Source organism: Chelmon rostratus, chromosome 1, assembly GCF_017976325.1.
Source record: "Chelmon rostratus isolate fCheRos1 chromosome 1, fCheRos1.pri, whole genome shotgun sequence".
Lineage (NCBI taxonomy): Eukaryota > Metazoa > Chordata > Actinopteri > Chaetodontiformes > Chaetodontidae > Chelmon > Chelmon rostratus.
In genome coordinates, this window is record NC_055658.1 from 32,430,549 (window position 1) to 32,444,737 (window position 14,189).

At 49.0% G+C, this 14,189-nt stretch overlaps 1 protein-coding gene across 1 annotated transcript in view; it reads right to left on the reverse strand.

The window, feature by feature from the left end:
• Nucleotides 1-210: 210 nt before the first annotated feature.
• The window catches only part of plekhg4 (pleckstrin homology domain containing, family G (with RhoGef domain) member 4), a 44,408-nt gene continuing 30,429 nt past the window's right edge, over nucleotides 211-14,189 (reverse strand). The window contains exons 13-24 of the mRNA XM_041940423.1: nucleotides 8,694-9,607; nucleotides 7,723-7,972; nucleotides 5,971-6,060; nucleotides 5,402-5,626; nucleotides 4,982-5,152; nucleotides 4,710-4,890; nucleotides 4,525-4,641; nucleotides 3,872-4,013; nucleotides 3,661-3,761; nucleotides 2,969-3,156; nucleotides 859-917; nucleotides 211-522 (exon numbers count right to left, since the gene is read on the reverse strand). Coding sequence (XP_041796357.1) covers nucleotides 879-917; nucleotides 2,969-3,156; nucleotides 3,661-3,761; nucleotides 3,872-4,013; nucleotides 4,525-4,641; nucleotides 4,710-4,890; nucleotides 4,982-5,152; nucleotides 5,402-5,626; nucleotides 5,971-6,060; nucleotides 7,723-7,972; nucleotides 8,694-9,607 — 2,418 coding nt within the window. The 3' untranslated portion in view covers nucleotides 211-522; nucleotides 859-878. The remainder of the gene's footprint in view (nucleotides 523-858; nucleotides 918-2,968; nucleotides 3,157-3,660; nucleotides 3,762-3,871; nucleotides 4,014-4,524; nucleotides 4,642-4,709; nucleotides 4,891-4,981; nucleotides 5,153-5,401; nucleotides 5,627-5,970; nucleotides 6,061-7,722; nucleotides 7,973-8,693; nucleotides 9,608-14,189) is intronic.

The window sequence follows — 14,189 nt, forward strand, 5'->3', positions numbered from 1 at the left end:
TCAGACGAGCTCAAGCCAAGGTCCACGGCGTGTTTAGCCTAGCTTAGCACAAAGACTGAAAGCGGGGGGAAACTGCTAGCTTAGCTCAATCACAAGAGAAAACACACCGTTAACAAAGGTCTGATTGAAACATACGCCACTGTGTTAGCAGCGGTTAGCATTCAGCTAACATGACAGAGCTCCAGATAAACTTGAGACTGCAGCCACAGGTCAGTTTTCAACAAACTCATGTTTATTATTCAGATAAGAAAAACGACGGCAGACGCTCAGCTGCGGCTTTATTTACACACATGTACAGTGAGTCGAGCTGATCCCAGACCAGCTCAGACACAGACTGTCCTCCTCACAGACTGAAGAGACAACAAGAGGAGAACAAACAGCAGCTGTGAGGAGTCAAACTACACAACTTTATCAAGTCTAACAGTTCTTCACAGAACAAAGTCGACTGCAGCGACGGCGGCAGCTAACGGACCAGCACGAAAGTAAAAAACTCCAGACTGCAGCAGGACGCAGACAGACAGGCTGCAGAGAGACAGACAGCAGACAGAGAGAGACAGTTTAATGAACATATGTGTGTATATAGTACATCAGGACACTCTCCTTTCTATGCTTTGTCCACACAAATGTATTTACACATCGTTCCAATAAAGTCAGCTGAAACTGAGCATTGGGAGAGATTTTTTGAAGAGCACAAACAGAAAACGATGCTGAGAACCGTCTCTGGACAGCTGTCACTGTTTTCTCATCAGTCAATGCTCAGTTATTCTCAGTCATCGTTCAACAGCCTGCTTTGACCAAACTGTCACATCAGTAAAACTACTGTGAAGCATCTCGTATGAAGTACTGTTCAGGACTCACCTACAGTCCGTCCTTCAGGTTCACACGATGGTGGCCGGGCTCAGGACTGCAGCTGCTTCCTGCCGACAGACAGACGGACACGGGTATCAGTCATCAGTCAACAACCGATCCATCGATCCACCAATCAACCGTCAGACTCACTGAACCTGTTCAACTCGCGTCTCCGAACTGGACACTGATGCTGCTCGTCAAAGTAAAAGTCTGTTCTGTATGTTTTTGTGTTGATTAATACTTTTATTTTGAAAGGCTGTTTCATAGGGCTGGGCGATAAATCGATTTTATCGATTAATTCGAATTTGTACTTAATCTCGATTTGTTTTCATGAAAATCGATTTTCTTATCAACATCCGCCACCAACGCCTGCCTGCTGGACTCCCGTAGTTCAGAGTGCGCGCGCCCCCGCCCCCCGTGCTTGATACACAAACAACATGGCGGCGAGCGGTGCAGATCTCACCCTGAAGAAAGGAAAGATAACTTCTATGATTTGGAATTGGTTCGGCTTTGTGGCGTCAGACACTGAACAAACAGCACCTCGCTGCAAAGTCTGTTTAAAGGCTGTCGCTACAAAAGGTAGCAGTACGACCACTTTACTGCAGCACCACAAACAGAAGCATGCTGCCGAGTGGGAGAGGTGTTGCTCCATACGAATGGATCAAGACCGCGGCAGCCCAAGCACCGTCACCAAAATAACAAACTACCGTATTGGAAACATTGACAAACTGTATCCCGTATGATAAGAAAGGAGCCCGGTGGAAAGCTGTCACGGATGCAGTCGCGATGTATATTACGAGAGATATGGTGCCCATATACACCGTGGAAAAGCCGCGATTTATTCACCTGCTGAAGGTTTTGGACCCCAGGTACGTGCTACCAGGCCGCAAACATTTTTCTGAAGTTGCCTTGCCTCAGCTGTATAACAGTACACGCCAAAGGATCGCTACGGAGCTGGAAGAAGTTCCGTTCTACTCCGCGACAACCGATCTGCAGTCCAGCAGAGTGATGCAGTTTAACGGTGCACTTCATAAGCTGAGAGTTTTGTTTGCACTTTATTTTATGTTTTATTTTTTCAAGTTGGTTTTAGAGTGCATTGTGTCATTTTGAAACTAGATAAAGCTCACTGAAAAGTTACATTGTCACTGTTTACGATGGTAGGAGGGCTTGCCATCTCTTTATTGTGGCTTGTTTATGTAACTTAAACCCCAGAAGGGAGACTTTAAACAAAATAAAATTGAAACTTGTTTTGAACTATTTCTTTGTCATCTGCAAATTGATTTTAGGTAGGGGGTGAAAAAAAATCGATTTAAATCGTGAATCGGGATTTTTTGTGAAAAAATCAGAGATTTTTTTTTTAGGCCATATCGCCCAGCCCTACTGTTTCATAATGAAAACGTCAGAACAAATGAGCTGAATGCAAAGCTACTTTCTACACCTGAGATTTTACAAAAAGGTCCAAGCATGTTCGCCCACTGGGCACAGTGCAGGTAGAGCAGATGAACAGGTGAACAGTGCAGGTGAACAGGTGAACAGTGCAGGTGACCAGGTAGAGCAGGTGAACAGTGCAGGTGAACAGGTAGAGCAGGTGAACAGGTGAACAGTGCAGGTGACCAGGTAGAGCAGGTGAACAGTGCAGGTGAACAGGTGAACAGTGCAGGTGAACAGTGCAGGTGAACAGGTAAAACAGGTGAACAGGTGAACAGTGCAGGTGAACAGGTAGAGCAGGTGAACAGGTGAACAGTGCAGGTGACCAGGTAGAGCAGGTGAACAGTGCAGGTGAACAGGTAGAGCAGTTGAACAGGTAGAGCAGGTGAACAGGTGAACAGTGCAGGTGAACAGGTAGAACAGGTGAACAGGTGAACAGTGCAGGTGAACAGGTAGAGCAGGTGAACAGGTGAACAGTGCAGGTGACCAGGTAGAGCAGGTGAACAGTGCAGGTGACAAGGTAGAGCAGGTGAACAGGTGAACAGTGCAGGTGAACAGGTAGAGCAGGTGAACAGGTGAACAGTGCAGGTGAACAGGTAGAGCAGGTGAACAGTGCAGGTGAACAGGTAGAGCAGGTGAACAGGTGAACAGTGCAGGTGACCAGAGATCTTCTCTCTCTCTCTGTACTCACAGGTGAACTGTAATGGCTGTTGAGGTGCTGTTTGTTGGAGGAAGAAGAGGAGGAGGAGGAAGAGGAGGGCTGGCTGGGGGGATTTGGCTCCTCGGGCAGCGCCTCCTGGAGGTGGGAGGAGACGCAGCCGCTGTCGGAGCCGGTGGAGCCGGAGAGACAGCGAGACGATGAGCCTGAACTCTCTGTGGCTGAAACAGAGAGAAACAACATGCAGATAAAGGTTTAGTTCAAACACGGAAACATGTGACCACGATGATGTCACAGTGATGTCATCATGGCTGTTTCACAGGCACGGAGGCTTCAGTGACAGACACAATCAGGTGCATTATGGGAAGTAACACTCATCTGTCTGATGCCACACATCATCGTCAGCGTACTCACTGATCACTGATCACACTGACTGATCAATCTGGGATCAATTTATATCCTTAAAATGCTGCCACACCTGCTCCTCATCTTAAAACCACCTCCAGCAGGAGTGACAGAGGAGCCTCCAGCATCAGTTTCTCATATCACGTGTGCTGCTGTATGAATGAATGAATCAGCTTCTCCTGTTTCTCAACAGTCTCAACAACTATTGGCCAGAAGCTGATGAGCTGATCTCAGTCCTGCCTCACAGACCATGAACCAGCCTGAACAGCTGGAACCTGCCCTGCTGAGCTCTGACCTTCAGCGAGGATGTGTTTACTTACTCATGGAGGGCTGGCTGCTGGTCTCGTGCTCCTGCTCGTCTTCCTCAATGCAGGAAGTGATGAAGGAGCTTTCAGCAGCAGGAGAGGAGGGGAGGCTTTGACTGGAGGAGGAGGAGGAGATGAGGGGAGGAACAGTTATAAAATGGTAGTACTGAACTTCACTGGAGTGAGTGTGTGTGTGTGTGTGTGTGTGTGTGTGTGTGTGTCGTACCTGTACAGGTGCAGGTTGAGCGGTCCCAGCAAGCTGGATGAAGAAGACCCTAATGTCGTGGGGTCAGAGGTCACCGCTCCTCGTTTAAATGGGTTAGACTGATCGAGGACAGAGACAGCAATGGACGCCCGTGTTCTGGCACCTGAACACACACACGCACGCACACCTCATTAGTTGATTATTCTATCAAACATTAGAATAAGTGTTGATTTGTTGGACTGATGGATGTTCAGACGCTCTGTGTCATCACTGATTCTCCGCTGGTTGCTCTCAGCCGTTACATACAGCTAGCGCTCGTTTTGAGCTCATGATGACTATATGCTGTTAGCATCGCGAGACGCTGTTAGCATCATGAGACACTGTTAGCATCGCGAGACGCTGTTAGCATCATGAGACACTGTTAGCATCGCGAGACGCTGTTAGCATCATGAGACACTGTTAGCATCGCGAGAAGCTAACAGGGAATGTCTGTGTACAACAGGAAGAAAGGAGCCGACCACGTCACAGCTCTCGTTCAGCAGGACTTTGATAACCTGCTCGTCTAATCTGCTGGAGGATCGCTGTCAGCTGGACTTCCTCATGCCACGAGGTGCATCTTTAGTCAGACCAGGTGTGTGTGTGTGTGTGTGTGTGTGTGTGTTCACAGGTGTCACCTCTGCTCTTCATGATGCAGTGAACCGCTCGGTCGCTGATCGCCGCATCGCTCGGCTGGATGTCCAGAAACGGTTTGTTGCCCACTCCCATCGACACCATCTCCTTCAGACGCATCTCTGAAACACAGACAGAAGGTGATGAAGTGGCCTCAGCTGAGGACAGACTCTCTGTGTCCCCTCTATACCTTTGTTCCTGGTGGCCTGGGTCCACAGAATTCGGGCGATGTCGGTGGTCCAGGCCTGTTTGACATCCAGCGTGGTGGCCTGAAGGATGAAGGTCTGATTCTTGGACGTCCTCCTTCGGAACCAGATCTCAAACCGCAGCCCGTTGTCTCCTGTGGACTCTGTCAGACCCACATCAGCTGTCTGAAGGACAAAGAGGAGCTCAGTCTGTCCTTGAAGTTTGACTCTGGGCTCTAACAGCTCTGATTCTGACTTCTGGCTCTGGTGGTTTTACCTTGAAGGAGTGTTTGTAGATGAAGACGTCCAGCCCTGCCTCCATCTTCTTGGGTTTACTGAAGAGGACGAGCTCCTCAAACAGGAAGACGTGACGCTGACATTTCCTCCTACCGGTCCAGACAGTGAACTCGTCCTGTCGGATCAGCTGACCCTGCTCCTTCAGGTTCACCTGGCGGGACGGGGGGAGGCAGACAGGTTGTGTTCAGACCTGCAGTCTGAAGCCTGGACACACGCTCTCACTACTGAACACGTGGAAGTACGTTGTAAACAAAGAGCTACATGTTTTTATTTTAGATTTTTCAGTCGTCACTGTTGATGCAGCTTCACGGATGTTCCGTGTTCCGGATGAAGATCAGAGATAATAAATTATATTAATGTGGAAGGAAGTTTTGTTTTATTTCAACTTCAATTAACTTACGTCACAGTCTCGGATGGCATCCATCGCCAGCAGGTCGTTTCCGTGGCGAAGCTGGAACTTGACCATGTTGGTGGCGGCCTGTAGTGCCACAAGCTCCGCCTCCTGAGCCGCACCCACCTCCTTCATGAGGTCAGTGAGCAACAGAGCATATTTACTCATCCTCTGAACAGGTTTCAACAGGTAAGATGACAGATCCATCTTATCTCCCAACTCCATCTGCTTCCTCTGCAGAGAGACAGAGAGAGAGAGGAGAGAGGGAGAGAGAAGAGGGAGAGAGAGACAAAGAGACAGAGGAAGAGAGGGAGAGAGAGAGACAAAGAGAGACAGAGAGAGACGAGAGGGAGAGAGAGAAGAGAGGGAGAGAGACAAAGAGAGACAGAGTGATAAAGAGACAGAGAGAGACACAAAGAGACAGACAGAGGAGGAGGAAGGCCAATGTCAGTTGATGCTACACTCAAAACGTGTGGATTGTGGGAAATAGTCGAAGGTCAAAGGTCACAGTAAGTCAACAGAGGTTACAGCATGAATGGAGGTCAGAGGTCAGAGGTCATGATCAGTGAAGTTCTCACCCTGAAGAAGGAGTTCCCGTGGTTTGCCAGCAGAGCGTCAGACTTGGGTTTGTTCTTGCTGTACAGAGCATACAGACTGAACTGCTCCTGCTGTTCAAACACAGAGCACAAACACACCTGAGCATGACATCAACAGGTACGTGATGATAAAACATCTGAGCATCACATCAACAGGTACGTGATGATAAAACACCTGAGCATCACATCAACAGGTATGTAAAGGGACTCTGTTCACTGTTCTGTTCACGCTATTTGTGAGCAGGAACAGCTGAATGTGTGTGTACAGTGTGCGTACTGTCTGTGTACAGTGTGTACAGTGTGCGTACTGTCTGTGTACAGTCTGCGTACAGTCTGTGTACTGTCTGTGTACTGTCTGTGTACAGTGTGCGTACTGTCTGTGTACTGTGTGTGTACAGGGTGTGTACAGTGTGTGTACAGTGTGCGTACTGTCTGTGTACAGTCTGTGTTCAGTTGTGTACAGTGTGCATACTGTCTGTGTACAGTCTATGTACAGTGTGTGTACAGTCTGTGTACTGTCTGTGTACAGGGTGTGTACAGTCTGTGTGCAGTGTGTGTACTGTCTGTGTACTGTCTGTACTGTCTGTGTACAGTCTGTGTACAGTCTGTGTGCAGGGTGTGTACAGTGTGCGTACTGTCTGTGTACAGTCTGTGTACAGTCTGTTACAGTGTGTGTACAGTCTGTTACAGTGTGTGTACAGTCCGTGTACAGTCTGTTACAGTCTGTGTGCAGTGTGTGTACTGTCTGTGTACTGTGTGTGTACAGGGTGTGTACAGTGTGTGTACTGTCTGTGTACAGGGTGTACAGTCTGTGTACAGTCTGTTACAGTGTGTGTACTGTCTGTGTACAGTCTGAGTACAGTGTGTACAGTCTGTGTACAGTCTGTGTGCAGTGTGTGTACTGTCTGTGTACTGTCTGTGTACAGTGTGTGTACAGTGTGTGTACTGTCTGTGTACAGGGTGTACAGTCTGTGTACAGTCTGTTACAGTGTGTGTACTGTCTGTGTACAGTCTGAGTACTGTCTGCGTACAGTCTGTGTGCAGTGTGTGTACAGTCTGAGTACTGTCTGCGTACAGTCTGTGTGCAGTGTGTGTACTGTCTGTGTACAGGGTGTGTACAGTGTGTGTACTGTCTGTGTACAGTCTGTGTACAGTCTGTTACAGTGTGTGTACTGTCTGTGTACAGTCTGAGTACAGTCTGTGTACAGGGTGTACAGTCTGTGTACAGTCTGTGTACAGTCTGTTACAGTGTGTGTACAGTCTGTGTACAGTCTGTGTACAGTGTGTGTACTGTCTGTGTACAGTCTGAGTACAGTCTGTGTACAGGGTGTACAGTCTGTGTACAGTCTGTTACAGTGTGTGTACTGTCTGTGTACAGTCTGTGTACAGTCTGAGTACAGGGTGTACAGTCTGTGTACAGTCTGTTACAGTGTGTGTACAGTCTGTGTACAGTCTGTGTACAGTGTGTGTACTGTCTGTGTACAGTCTGTTACAGTGTGTGTACAGTCTGTGTACAGTCTGAGTACAGTCTGTGTACAGTCTGAGTACAGTCTGTGTACAGGGTGTACAGTCTGTGTACAGGGTGTACAGTCTGTGTACAGTCTGTTACAGTGTGTGTACTGTCTGTGTACAGTCTGTGTACTGTCTGTGTACAGTCTGTTACAGTGTGTGTACAGTGTGTGTACTGTCTGTGTACAGTCTGTGTACAGTCTGTGTGCAGTGTGTGTGTCCTACATGTCGCAGGAAGCAGTGTGGCACTCTGAGCGGGTGTTTCCAGCAGGCCTCCAGCTCTCTCAGGAAGAACTGACTGTGGAAGTCCAGAAGCTTCTCCAGGTTTCCGAAGACGACGGAGCGTTTCCCCCTCAGGTCCTGAGGAAGGTCGGCTCGGTCCATCTCTGGGAAGTAGTGATGGATGATGTAACGCAGAGAGCGAACGTACTCCCTCTCCGTGGTCACCATCTCCTCCACAACGTGACGCAGCTTACTGCACAGATACAACACAGAGACTCGTGAGCTGCAGGCCAACATTCCTCTCAGAACACCTCTTCCTCATACAGCTCCTCTTCTTCCTCTGCCCGATAATCCGTGTCTGTTTTATTACTCAAACTTTTGAGTACAGCAGTCCAGCAGTTCCCCTTGTCCTCCAGCAGGGGGCGAACCTAACATGTACTGACACACATGAGTAAAGCAGAGCATCCTGTTCTCTTTGACAATCACACTGAAGACGCACTATTTAGACTGTTTACTGAAACAAAAGTAGAAAAATATATAAATACTATATATATGTATGTATATATGTGTATGTATGTATATATATATTATATATATAATAAATACTCCTTTACATTACAAGTACTTAAGTATCCCTCAAGTGTACTTATTATTAAACAGTGGATTATTATTTTTACTAAAGAAAACTGTGATGAGTTAATGCACTGTTACATAATCTAATCTTTACCTTTTACTGTAACTGTCAGCTGCATGAAGTGCAGTAAAAAGTACAATATTTCCCTCTGAAAAGTAGTAAATAAGTATAAAGTACTTCAAAGCTGTATTCCAGAAGCCACGATGACACCGAATCATCTGAGACGTTTCAGTTTGGGTTTGACGTCACTTATGACATCATCATAGTCACCTGTTTTGTTTTCTGTGACGACCCTATTGGCTACTCATCCTGCCGACACACTTCCTTGCCAATTACCCACCTTCCTCTGGGTCGGGAGTCTGTTGCCGGGCTGCTGGTAGTTCTGGGGGTGCCAGGCGTCCCGGGGCTGCGCAGACCGGGTCCTGCCCGGCCGTGAGTGGCCGTCCTGGGACAGAGCGTGTGGTCGGCCGCCTCGGTGCTGCTGACCTCCAGGCCGCGGATGAACACGCCTGTGTTTCCTCTGTGCACCGGTTCGCTGAGAGCGCGGGGACAAGGTCCGTACCGAGACACCTCAGGGGTGGAGGGACAGTCAAAGCTCTGAGTCTTCCTGAGCTGCTGCCGCCTACTGGAGGAAGAGAAGGAGCAGGCCGGGGAGGGGGTGAAGCTGGCAGAGGAGCCGGGCCGGGGCAGGCTGGGACTGGAGGAGCAGATATCCACCCGGCCCGAAGGCTCCTCTGAAGAGGCGCTGCGGAACAAACGCTTGAGGAGTGGGGTGTGCTGGGGGGTGAGAGGGGAGGAGGTGGGAGCAGGGGTGGAGGTGATGGGTAACAGGGAGGAGAAGGTGTTGTTGTCCTCCTCTGGGAGGCAGGTGGAGGAGGAGGAAGTCTCGTGCACTCCCCAAAGTCCAGACAGACTTTTTCTGGAGGAGGCGGAGCTTCTGCTGAGGGCAGAGTCTGAGCGTGGCCTGTGGGCGGAGTCTCGTGTCCTGAGCGCCGCCTCCATCTTCCTGTCAAACATCTTCTTGGTCTCCTGACACTTGGACCAGGCAAAGCTCCACTGACGGAGGCCTCGCTCGCCCCTCAGCTCACCTGCTGCCGCCTTCATCTCCTGAAAACGATCATCTGGGATCGGTGGGTGCTGGCGGTGGTAGTCCTCCAGGCAGCCAATCACAACCTGGCATTTGTCTGGCAGCGTACATTCCTCCATGCTGATACAAGCTAGGTGACGCATGCCCTCTAAAGCCCAGCCATAGGCCTGCAGACAGAGAGAAAGTGAGTCAGCTGCAGGTCATGTGACATCATACCAAGGGGGTGGGGCCTCAGGAGCACCTGTGACCTTTAACCCTGATCACCAGCAGGTTTCAGCTTCTTTAGATTGACTTGGGTTCCTGATGAATGAAACTAAAAACATCACGTATTCTACAGAATCAAACGTTCTGGAAACGCCTCAAAAAAACAAAACTTCATTAAAACCTGAGTGAAAACATTTCAACATGAGCTACTGGATGAAGGACAGTGCTGCTGTCAACTGACCACCACAGACAGACCAGACAGAGACAGACAGAGACAGAGACAGAGAGAGAGACAGAGAGAGAGAGCAAGACAGAGTGAGAAACAGACAGAGAGAGAGAGACAGACACAGAGACAGACAGAGACAGAGACAGAGAGAGAGACAGAGAGACAGAGTGAGAAACAGACAGAGAGAGAGAGACAGAGAGAGAGAGAGACAGACAGAGAGCAAGACAGACACAGAGAGAGGCCAAGAGAGAGACAGAGAGAAAGAGACAGAGTGAGAAACAGACAGAGAGAGAGAGACAGACAGAGACAGAGAGCAAGAAAGACACAGAGAGAGGCCAAGAGAGAGACAGACAGAAAGCAAGACAGAGACAGACACAGAGAGAGACAGAGAGAGAGCAAGACAGAGCGAGAGACAGAGAGAGAGAGACAGACACCGAGACAGACAGGCACAGAGAGAGACCAAGAGAGAGACAGAGAACGAGACAAAGAGACAGACAGACAGAGAGCAAGACAGAGACAGAGAGAGACAGAGAGCAAGACAGAGAGAGAAACAGACAGAGAGACAGAGACAGACAGAGAGAGAGACAGAGAGTCAGAGAGAGAGAGAGGGGGAGGTCAGGGAATGACATCATCCTCCTTGCTGGTAGTGAGAAAGCTTTGAAGTGTGTTTGAGCGCCACAAAGGAGCCGACCTCCTTTCTGTTGAGGGTTAGAGGGGGAGGAGTGTGTGTGTGTGTGTGTGTGTGTGTGTGTGTGTGTGTGTGTGTGTGTGGTATAATTTAAAGAGAAGAGGCCTCCAGTTTTCCTCCACTGATGGACTGAATGAATCTTTACTCCTCTTACAGACAAGGAGTACCTCAGCAGGAGAAAACACACACACACACACACACACACACACACACACACACACACACACACACACCAGAGCAGGGCCAACAGGAAGTGAGGATGAAGGTCAACAACAACATAGATGGACAGTAAACAGACCTCAGATCAGATTTGACAAAGTGATGGAAGTCATCATGGTCTGACCCTCAACAGACACACAGATGATCAGGCCTCTCTGGTCCTGATCCTGATCAGAGTCTTAAGCCACTTCTGTTCAGCTGAACGTGGATCAAACATGTGACGTGCTGAAAAACAGCTGCAAGTGGTTTACAAGCACCTTCAGTAAACACCAAAGAGGAGACCTTCTATAGAGGAGAGGTCTCACTCTGCTGGAGCCACTGAACTACAGAAACACTCTGAGTGCACGGTGGCGTCTCACAGCAGAGCGTCTTCCTTCACAGAGGATCTGTGTGATCTGCCATGAAACAAAATTCACACTGAACTTCAGGATCAACTCTGCTCATACACACACAAACACAACCGACTGACATTACTGACACTGCAGGGTCAGTCAGACACACACACACACACACACAGCTGACCCAGTGACCTACTGTAGGGGTGTTTGTGTGTGTGTGCGTGTGTGTGCGTGTGTGTGTGTGTGTGGGAACTGAGCGGCTGCACTGTTCAGGACATATCAGTCAGCTAATCAGTTTGAAGAGCACTCAGCCGACACACATACACACACACATTCATCTAGATGTGTGTGTGAATGAGTGACGTGAGACGGATGGGGTGTCTGTCAGTCATCTCCTGATGAGGAAGAGGATGGACAGATGGATGAAGGTGAGATCAGTGTTTCTTTTTGCACAAACTGACATATATGAAAAGTAAAGAGAAAAAGAAAAAGTATGAAAATAATAATGACAATGATTCAATTTCTGTCGATTGACTAAACGACTAATCAAAGAATCATTTCAGTTCTACTGTGGATCAAAACCAGACTAGAGGAGGAGAGGAAATGAAAAGAGACAGAGGAGGAGAGGAGAAAAGAAACAGAGGAGGAGAGGAGAAAAGAAACAGAGGAGGAGAGGAGAAAAGAGGACTGACCGGCAGGCTCTAATTAAAATAACATGGTTGTTATTGTGCTGAGGAGACAGAAGGAGAGGAAGATGAGGAGGGGGAGGAGGAGGAGGAGGAGGAGGAGGAGGGATTGCGGTGGGCTGACCAGGACCAGACAAGCTCTGGTTTGGGGGCCAGTGGCCCTGCAGGGCTCCAGGCCCGGACCCAGTCAACCACAGAGGAGAAGGCGGAGGAGGAGAGAGGAGGGAGGAGGGAGGAGGGAGGAGGAAGGTTAAAACCCTCCAAAACCAGATGAAAGGAGGAAGGGGCAGGGCTCCTACAGAGGAGGAGGAGGAGGAGGAGGAGTGGGCCTACTTCAAACAGTTTTCACAGCAACATCTTTCATAAAGAGGAGCTCCGTGTTTCAGGAGTTCAGTTACTTCCAGCTTTTCAAATCAAACTGAAAGCCTGATCAGCTGATGGCTCTGATCAGCTGATGGCTCTGATCACTGACCGATCAATACTACAATGACAACCCCGTCAACCCCTGACTCCATCTGATCAGAGTGATGAAGAAACGGCTTCACAATCTGACCTTCATCGTTTTCTACATCCATACAGCCAGTTCAACACTCATACCGACACATTTACTCACACACTCATTCACACACAAACACACACACACACACTCTCACAGACATACTCACACACACTCACTGACACACACACACACACACACATTAACACACTCACTACCATTCATACACTCACTGACACACTCACTCACATGCATGCGCGCGCGCGCACACACACACACACACACACACACACACACACAGCGGTGGATGTGGTCCGATGAGGTCTGGTAAAACCAGGTGACGTGGACTCCTGCTGTGAAGGAAACAGTTTGCTGAGTTTCTGCTCCTGTCACACAGGAAGTGGAGTCATCACAGTGTTCAACATCCAGCTGAAAACTAACCGCCCTCTACTATCTGATCTCACAGGAGGGAAAAGTCACTGTGTGTCCTTCGAGGACACAAAACACCAGAAACAACATCTACAGTCCAACACCAGGACACGGAACAGGACCATGAGACCGGCAGATCGGCCGAGTTTCCAAACAGCCACGATTCACTCCAACACCGACCACAGCAGACACGGTGTCATGACAATCAAACTTTCTGCAAACTCACAAAACAACACGTTAGATTCCAGCGGAGATCTCAAAGTGAATTCCACAGAAACATGGAGTGAGAGGTTTGACTTTCTCACTCTTCAACACAACATCATCATACTGTCAGGGAGGAAGGTGTGACTTCAAAACTGAAGCTCCACCTCAACCAGACTGAGCGGCTCCTCAGTGAAGTGGACTTCACCAACGCCAAGGACTCTGTGGTGTCTCTGGTCCAAACTGTAATGAACCTGGTGTCCCTCCGGACGACCACCTGTCCGTCACTGGCAGCCTCGCTGCAACAACCTGCTCCTGCAGACTGATGCTCCACAACATCAGGACACGTCGTCCCTCACTCAGGAGGCGGAGCAGGTTCTGGTCCAGGTTCTCGCCATCTTGGGTTCAGACTGCTGCCACTGGTTCCTGGCCAGTGGTCCTGCAGGTACCATCAGACGAGATACGGCAGCCCGGGCTTCTCCACCCTACACCTCCTCCCAACTCTGAACTGGCTCCCAGCTGTTGGACTCCCATTCAAGTCAGTGGTATTTTTCCCATGTGCTGCAAATGGTTCAGGTCCATCCGCCATCCAGACCAGGATCAAACATCCACCCCAGCCCATCCACCACAGTCTGCCAGTAAGTGTGATACTCCCTCAGTATGAAAGAGCCCAGCTACAACACAACAAGACTGTTTCCTGTCCTGGTGGAACAAGGTCCACATCCACATCAGGACAGCAGAAACTCAAAATCCGGTGAACAGAAACGGAACCAGGAAACACTCTGAGTTAGAGCTGCACAATTAATCGAAATTTAATCAAAATCGCGATTTTGGCCGCCACGATTATACAAAGCCAAAATCGCGATTTTTTTCCTTTTTTGTCATTTTCTGTATTATTTTATAAGTGGGCGCTCTTCTGACTGCAGCATAAAGAAAAACAGTATATTTGTCCACCAGCCACCAGGGGGCGGCCGTAGTCATAGAGCACGCCGCATCGCATTAGTAGCCACCAACAAGCAAGCTAAACTCAGCTCCTCTCCGCCTAGCGCGGTGCTATCATACCAGTCAAATTCAAGTGGTGAGAGCGAGAGGGATTGGTAGAGTGACCATTGTAGAGCCGATTTCTGAATCAGTGAAAATAAAGATGAGTTCTGGTGAAAATGACTGAACAGACAGTGGGAACAGAAGTTGATCAATCTTCCGGAGGTGAGGAGTCTGAGCTCGTTCCTCGAAAGGGCTACACATCTGTTGTATGGAGCTAT